General features: G+C 36.0%; 1 protein-coding gene across 3 annotated transcripts in view; it reads right to left on the bottom strand.

The window, feature by feature from the left end:
* Positions 1–1,712: 1,712 nt before the first annotated feature.
* LOC106663210 (dual specificity protein phosphatase 22) overlaps positions 1,713–8,627 on the bottom strand; it is a 38,039-nt gene continuing 31,124 nt past the window's right edge. For all 3 annotated transcript variants that reach the window (XM_024225776.1, XM_024225774.1, XM_024225775.1), the window contains exons 4-5: positions 2,019–2,190; positions 1,713–1,962 (exon numbers count right to left, since the gene is read on the bottom strand). In XM_024225776.1, the coding sequence (XP_024081544.1) occupies positions 1,780–1,962; positions 2,019–2,190 (355 nt within the window). In that variant the 3' untranslated portion in view covers positions 1,713–1,779. The remainder of the gene's footprint in view (positions 1,963–2,018; positions 2,191–8,627) is intronic.

Raw genomic sequence — 8,627 nt, 5'->3', positions numbered from 1 at the left:
ACGATGATAAGGTAAACAAATGAAGGAATCAGATTGGGCATTTTCAATTCAAGCACAAAACATGGGCACTCAAACTCTTTGGGAAGTACATTTCGGTCTTTCAAGCAGAAATGCATGCCATCAACGCTTGTGCTCTAGAAAATCTTAAAAGTGGTTGGACTGGAAAAAAAATCCTCATAAGATCTGATAGCCAAGCAGCCATTAAAGTATTAGCATAGTAAAAAAATCATATCAAAATTAGTCAGTGAATGCATCAAAAATCTCCAAAACCTGGGGAAACACAACCTGATGATATCTTGGGTGCCAGGGCACAGAGTTTTGGGTAACGAGAAAGCAGACAGACTGGCCAGAGGAGGATCTGCAAGACTATACATAGGCCCTGAACCTATTCTTGGGATAACAAAAACAAATATAGAATCCTCCATCACAGAATGGATCCAAACAAAACAAAAAGAGAAGTGAAAACTCTAGCAGTGCTAGACATAGTAAACTTATGGTGAAACAACCCTCACCAAGAATGGCAAAAGCATTGCTGCAATTGGAGATGGTCAAACTCAGAGGAGTGGTTGCACTACTAACCGGTCACTGGCATCTGAGAAAACATCTACACAACATGGGTATATACAACGATGATCCCATTTGCAGATTATGTAATGAGGAGGAAGAAACAGCCACTCATATCATCTTCAAATGCGAAGCTTCAATTTAACCTAACGTACGGAAAAAACTTAGGGAATCAAATTGCAGCAGCGATTGTCAATGACCTGATACTTCTAAGGAGAAGGGTTGAGTCTATTGCACTGAATTAAGGAACTAGGAAGGTACAATACTCCAGAAGGCTCCAGTGCCTGGGGAGTGCAACCCCTAGTGGCGCTAGACACAGTAAACTTATGATGAAACAACCCTCACCAAGACTGGCAAACTCACTGCTGCAATTGTAGAGGGCTAAACTCAGAGGAGCGGTAGGATAACTATCCAGTCACTGGCACCTGAGAAAACAGACACTCAACTCAACATGGGCCTGTATAACGATGATCCCATCTGCAGATTATGCTATGATGAGGAGGAAACAGCCACCCATATTATCTTCGAATGCGAAGCAACACAGGCAATGACCTGATACTTCTAAGACTGATCTAAGATACTTAAGAATATTGCACTGAACTAGGAAACTAGGAAGGTTCAATAACCCATAAGGCTGCAGTGCCTGGATAGCGCAAACCCTACTTCCTAGTATTCTCATTACCATACCGTACCTCTACATTTTGGACCAAACAAACAACTGCAAATGGTTTTTAATGTTTGCGGTGACTGGATTATCATATCGTCAGCAAAATAGAGAGAATTATTTCTGGAAGGATAGGAATATGGGCAGTATGAATTGTGTAAAGTAGAGGTCCAAGAATTCTCCTTTGTGGAATGCCAGCTTGAAGAGGGTAGATAGAGGATATTGATGTCCTGTTTAACTCTGAAGTAATGGTCAGACTGGAACGATTGTAAGATTAAGATTTATGATTGTTCACGATATTGATTATGAACTTGATTCTAAAACTGAAAAGAATAGAGCATGGCTTAACGTTCTCAGTATCTGCGTAGAGGGAGGTTCACTTGGAGAAGCAAGAGCGCTATACGCTCACCATCCTGAATGGGTTAATAAAGTGACTAACTTGCAAAAGCAGTGCGATAATAAAATTAATGAATGAAACAAAAAGTCAGTGAAAGATTTTTAATAAGCTTCTCTCAATTGTGGTGCTTTGAAGGTTCTTTCAGGGGACATACTCACGTCTTGCTGGGCGATCGGCATAGGCCTGTGGGGCAGACTTCACCCATGGGGCAGTTTCCTTCGCACAGGTGCTTCGACAGGAGCAGACCTTCGTATGAATTGAGTAAAATTTGGCATTCGGCTTCGTCCTTCGCGACGAGTGCCAGGCTCGGGAATCTCTCTTTTATCCTTCGCCTCTCCTTAAAACCCAGAAAAATAGTATATAAATTAAACCTTTAAATAGATAAAGTCTTACCTCGTAAAGTTTGGTCATTTCGAATTCTTCGAGTTGTTTTTGAAATCCGACATTTGGGTTTGCGACGGACCGTCCCACTTTGACAACTTTAAGTGCCTCTTTCCAATTAAGCGTCGTGACTGACATTATGTAGGCTACGGCTACAGTTACAGATCGTGACATGCCCGCAAGACTGAAAAAAACATCATAGACATCAAATCACAATAGTCAAGAAAACATTTGTATATTTTATTTGTATGAATTGTTAGAAACTGATCCTGGTATTTTACGGCCAGATTTCTCTCTGTTCCTTGTCGGAATATCAAGATATCAGATTCAATCCGTTTAACATTGATTCGTTGACGTGTTGCTTGAAATCCGATAAGACCGGGGGCAAATCCGCCGTCAGCCGTGATCACGGGCAAGACGAGCTTGGCCGACTTTAAGTGGATCTCTGTTAAAACAGATTTTCACCGGCTCATTAGGGTCGTTTTGGAATTTAAGGTTTTTTTTTACCAAATTGGATTCGATCTGTTTATAAATTACACGCCACGGAGGCATTACACTAAATGGAAACGATAAATCGAAAGATCCTGGGCGATTCCGTGCTCGAAGCGCTTTCAACAAACGGTTGAAATCTTCATGGCCGAATTGCAATAGGAAATTCGCGATTACTTCTTTACATTTTACGAACGAACAATTTGACAAATTCAAAAATGGAATCCACCACCACCAAAGCCAATCAAAATATATTGCAGAATATGTCACGCATGACACCATTATGCTGGGACCGTGAATAATTCTTAGAACCGGTTTGGTGTCCAACAGCGATCCAATGATGGTACGAGCATGTAGAACCAACACCCGTCACGGGTACATAATATTTCTAGCATAATTAGACTGTATTGAACCAGTTTCCAATTCAGTCTTTGTATACGATATATCATATCGTAGGTATAAATATCCATCGAAATCCATTTCGCTTTCTTTCGATCTATGTTTCTTTTCTAGCAATTCTCTCAATTTCCTCCTCTCACTCCGTTCCCCCTCTTCACGGAAGATACTTTAAAATCTTCTACCCAAAGACACATTGCAAATGACTTTTTTTTTTAAATAAACGTACATTAATTTTTCTTTAAATAGTTAATTTTGGTAAATCCAATGCAGGGTGGCACGGCGGTAGAGGCCAACAGTTTTGCACGACACGGCGGTCGTGCGGGTTTAGCCTACTACATCAATTTTGTAAGAATTTTACTCCCTATTAATTACTCTTTAAAAAAATTATTTTCTATCCTAAAAAAATTATTTTTACTGTTTTATCCGGGAGAACAACTCATTTAGGGTAAAGAAATATATTTATATTATATAGCAACCTTAGGGTCAAAGAATTTGTTTTATGTAAAATAATTAATATCAGCCTCCATATTCTAATTTTATATTAAAAACCTAGGATAACGTAAATTTGAACCAAAAAGACTTTTCGTCGAGCTTTCGAGGTATTCCCAACAAAAGAATTCGAAACTATAACATTTAGTTTTACAAAAATAAACGTCTGGTTATAATTTTCAAAGCCTAAGGTTTGCTAAGCAACCCTCGGTCCTTCTCTTTATTCCGCGGTGATTGGAAATTTATCCGGCTTTTTGAGTATGCAGGAGGATCGGATTGTCCCGGAATTATTTCGCAGCCGTTTCAACTCTTTTGAGAATTGTTTGCTGCACTAGGGGAGGTAGGTTTGAAGATTAAAAACCACCGTCCCGCTCTAATCAAAAGATAAAATATTTGAATCGAATCAATTGGAAACGGTACATAGACCACTATTGGATTTTTATTCTGTTCAGATTAAAAGACGCTAGAAAGATAGGAAAAGATTGATGAAGGTGAAGGAGGAAACGGTCTCTATTCCACATTTTTGTAAAATTAAAATTCATTTAGTTAAAATTAAATGCTATGATTTCGTAGTCCTGTTGATAGGGATGCCTAGAATTCTCGACGAAAAGAATATAAAATTATAATATTGAAAGCTGATATTAATTATTCTACATAAAACAACTTCTTTGCCTCTAAGTTTGTCATATAATATAAATATATTTCTTGACCCACAATGTTCTCACCCCCTCAATGTTTTCATTGAGAAATTATTTTTACGGTTCTATCGGGGAGAACATCTCGTTAAGGGTAAAGAATATATATATAGCAAATTCAGGTTTGCTGAGTGAGCTTCGGTCCTGTTTCTCTTTGTTTCGCGGTGATTGGAAATTTATCCGGCTTTTTGAGTATGCAGGCGGATCGGATCGTCCCGGAATTATTTCGCAGCCGTTTTCACCCTTTTGGGAATTGTTTGCTGCACTAGGGGAAATAGGTTTTAAGATTAAAAGCACCTTCCCTTATTGTCCCGCAGTAATCAAAAGTTAAAAAATTTCAATCGAATCAATTGAAAACTGGCAATCGGTACATAGACCACTATTAGATTTTTATTCTGTTCAGGGGAAAGATGCTAGAGAGATAGGAAAAGATTGATCAGGGTGAAAGAGGAAAAGATCTCTACTTCACATTTTTGTAAAATTAAAATTCATTTAATTAAAATTAAATGTTATGATTTCGTAGTCCTGTACTTAGGGATGCCTAGAATTCTCGCCGAAAAGAGTCTTTTTCCTTTAAATTTGCACTATCCTAGATGTTTAATATAAAATTATAATATTGAAGGCTGATATTAATTATTCTACATAAAACAACTTCTTTGCCTCTAAGTTTGTCATATAATATAAATATATTTCTTGACCCTCAGCGTTCTCACCCCCTCAATGTTCTCGAGGATAAAAACGTAAAAATAATTGTTCAGGGGTCGAGCAAATAATTTTTTTAAAGAATAATTTATTAATAAAGAGTAAAATACGTACGTATATGTAATGTAAAACAGCATTAGGCTAAACCCGCACGACCGCCGTGTCATGCAAAACTGTTGGCCTCTACCGCCGTGACACAGAGCCTCGTTTTCTCCAAAATAACTATTTAAAANGACCCCCAAGGGGTTCGCGTACTACAGTTTGTGAAGCCCGAAATAAGGAATAAAATATTTGTATGTAATGTAAACTGTAGTAGGCTAAACCCGCACGACCGCCGTGTCATGCAAAACTGTTGGCCTCTACCGCCGTGACACAGAGCCTCGTTTTCTCCAAAATAACTATTTAAAAAAAAATTAATGCACGTTTATTTCTAAATAAAGCAGTTTACAGAGTGTCTTTTATTAAAAGGGGCTAATCTTTTATAAAAAAACTTGTTAAAATTATCAGCGTAACATTTTTTTTTGTTTATTTTATCAGTAGTTGTTATGTCCAGAAACCTCCAGGATTATATCTTGTGTGAAAGAATGTTTCAAGAAATGAGGGATCAGACTGAACAAAATTCTAAAAAAATATACTTTACTATTTTTTATTTTCACAAATCAATCATAACTGCATGCTCCATTGTATACCTGCACTAGCCAAGAAGTGGTTTAAGGGGGCTTGTTCTGGCTTCTCTCTCTCTCTCTCTCACTCTCTCAAACCTTCCCTCTCTTATTCACCTCTTACTCACTCACTCTTTTACTTTCCTTCTCAGTCATTCATTTTTCTAAAATTAAGTGTTGTAGGTTCGTAGACCTGTTGATAGGGATGCCTAGAAAGCTTGACTAAAAGAGTATTTTTCGGTCAAATTTGCCTTCTCCTTATGCCTTATTTTTAATATAAAGTTATAATATGAAAGGCTGAAATTAATTATTTTACATAAAATAAAATCTTTGACCCCAAGTTTGTTATAAAGTATAAATATATTTTTTTACCCTTAACGAGATGTTCTCCCGGATAAAATAATTTTTCAAGGGATGTAGAAAATGATATTTTTTTTAAAGTAATTAATAAGGCAGAGAATCACAAACTTTTTAGCCAGCGGACGGCTTTCACAGAAGAAATTCCATGGCGGACCCTTCTCATTCAAGTATTTAAAATTAGGTATTTATAGTATGTAGTCAATTTAAGTTTTGTCCGTTATGAATACTCGGGATGTTTCGATGGACCAAAATGGCAAATTGCCCAAAGTTTTCAATGATGAGAAAGGGCAGTGTACACTGTCGTATTTATCATGCGTTTTCATGAAAACTAACGTTTCGTTCAGTCCGCTTCCTCATGAAAAAATCAGCCGAATTCTGGGTTTGTACATTCAAAATGACGACGGAATTTAATTGGAACTGTTTCGAAGGCTTTCGCGCAAATCGCCCAATCTCGTCAGCCTCTATAAATCCCGAATCAAAGTAGCTGTCGTCGTATTAACGCTTTTTCGATATTTCACTTCTACTGACTATTTAACCAACAATTACTCGGAGACTTGTAAAATTTGAGCAAACTGGATCCAGGTGAGGTGCTTCATCTGAAAGCTGTTCTTTATTTGGCTTGTGTAGTAATATCCTCTGGGAAGGTTGTCCTTCTGTTGTTTTCAGTACTAATTTTGTTAATTATTTAATTGTATTTATTCGTTCTGCTTTATTTTTGTAATTGTTAAGTTTTTAATGTTGCCGTGGACCCCTTAGTTATTGTTGGCAGACCCCCAAGGGGTTCGCGTACTACAGTTTGTGAAGCCCGAAATAAGGAATAAAATATTTGTATGTAATGTAAACTGTAGTAGGCTAAACCCGCACGACCGCCATGTCGTGCAAAACTGTTGGCCTTTACCGCCGTGCCACCCCGTCTCGTTTTTACCCGAAAAAAAAACTATTTAAATAAAAAATTAATGCACGTTTATTTTTAAATAAAGCAACCGACAAAGTGTCTTTTAAATTTGATTATTTATAAAAGACATATTAAAATTATCAGCATAACTTTTTTTAACTTTATTTCACCAGCAGTTACGTCCGGAAACCTCCAGCACTATATCTCCTGTGGAAGAGTGAAGAAGGATCAGACTGAACGAAATTCCCGAAAAATATATTTCACCCTTTTTTATTTACACAAATCGGCCATAACTGTATGTCCCAATGTACACCCACACTAGCTAAGCAGCCTTAATAGCTTACTTAGGGGGTAAAAGGGTAACATACAAACTAGTGGAACCGACATCTGTAAAACGGGGGGAAAAACAACGATCTGATATCTTGTGTGTCAATAGTTAAAGTAGTTTTCTCTTCTCTGTTCTGTCATCTCTCTTCCTCCCTCTCACTCTCTCTCTCTCTCTATCTATCTATCTATTTATCTATCTATCTATCTGTTTATATCTCTCCATTTCTATATCATAGCTGTATCTATCCGTCTGTGCCTTTGTTCGTTTGCTCGTAGCTGTATGTATCCATCTAAATCCATTTCGCTTTTTTCGAACTAGCTGTATGTTTCTTTTCTCGCGATTCTTTATTTTTCCTTCTCTTACTCTGCTTCCCTTCTCACGGCTGACATTCACTCTAGAATCTACTACCCATGGGTAAAGTAGAGACCGTTTCCTAACCCAGATCGATCTCTTCCTAGCTGTCTAGCGTCTTTTAACCTGGGCAGAATAAAAATCTAATCCAGTGGTCTGTGCACTGTTTAACTTATGCGCTCTCTTTCTCTCTCTCTCTCTCTAACTAACTAACTAACTAACTAACTAAAAAGTTAATGCAAACCCTGATATTTCCCTACATATTGTACTGACTAGCTGCCATGTGCGACTTAAATTGCATGCAAATTTATAGATTACAAGTAGGAGTAAATATGTGCACGAGGTATATTTTAAATTTAAAATATGATGATCGCATATATGACAAATTTGCTTAATTTATTGTTAAAAATAAAAGTCATGTTGGATTACAAAATTCTATGTACCATGTTTGAAATAATAAAAACTAAAAAAACCCAGCATATATATGAGAACATTAAATTCACTTCTGAAATATATAATATTAATACAATATATATGTACAAAACCTAGAACAAAAACATTTAGTAATTCTTTTATAGTGAAAGATGCCAAAACGTTCTCTAAACTCCCAAACTGCATGCAGAAATCTAATAAAATAGAAAGTTTTCAAAAACAATTAAAAATTCTGCTACTTTCAAAGTATGTGTAAGATTTTGTCAGAAAAATTAAAGAAAAAAATGTTCGTTTATTTTTATTATGTTAATTACTATTGTTAGTTTAATAACTAAGTTTATATATATTTAATTACTCTTATAAGAGATGTAAAAACTAAGGTTAATTCTATTTAAAACTATGCTTAATTTAAATCATAATACTGTCAGACATTTTAATATCCCTCTGTTAATAAGTAGTTGTAAATACGCTGTAAAAGAAAGTTCACTTATTTTACTATATTCTGAAGAAATTTTATGTTTTATTTTGAAAAGCAAAATTTAATTTTTTTTTTGTTTTAGTTATTGTTGTTATTTTTCGTTCGACTTCTTGCTAATATGTAAACAGATTATGTAATATTATACAATGACTTGGTCAAAGTGTAAAACCAAGGAATATTTTTATTTGATGTCCTTCTAAAAGATTGAGTAGAGCAATTGTAAAAATAAATCTGTACTTTTCTTTAGATGTAAGAGTGGTCCTCGAGACCAAATCTTGAGAGATTATGTAAATAAAACGATATATCGGGATATATAGAGTGAGTGAGAGAGAGAGAGAGAG

This window comes from Cimex lectularius, unplaced genomic scaffold (assembly GCF_000648675.2).
Source record: "Cimex lectularius strain Harlan isolate CLEC.00 unplaced genomic scaffold, Clec_2.1 scaffold131, whole genome shotgun sequence".
Lineage (NCBI taxonomy): Eukaryota > Metazoa > Arthropoda > Insecta > Hemiptera > Cimicidae > Cimex > Cimex lectularius.
The sequence above is the reverse complement of the archived record's forward strand: the minus strand, read 5'-3'. Positions and strand labels throughout refer to the sequence as shown.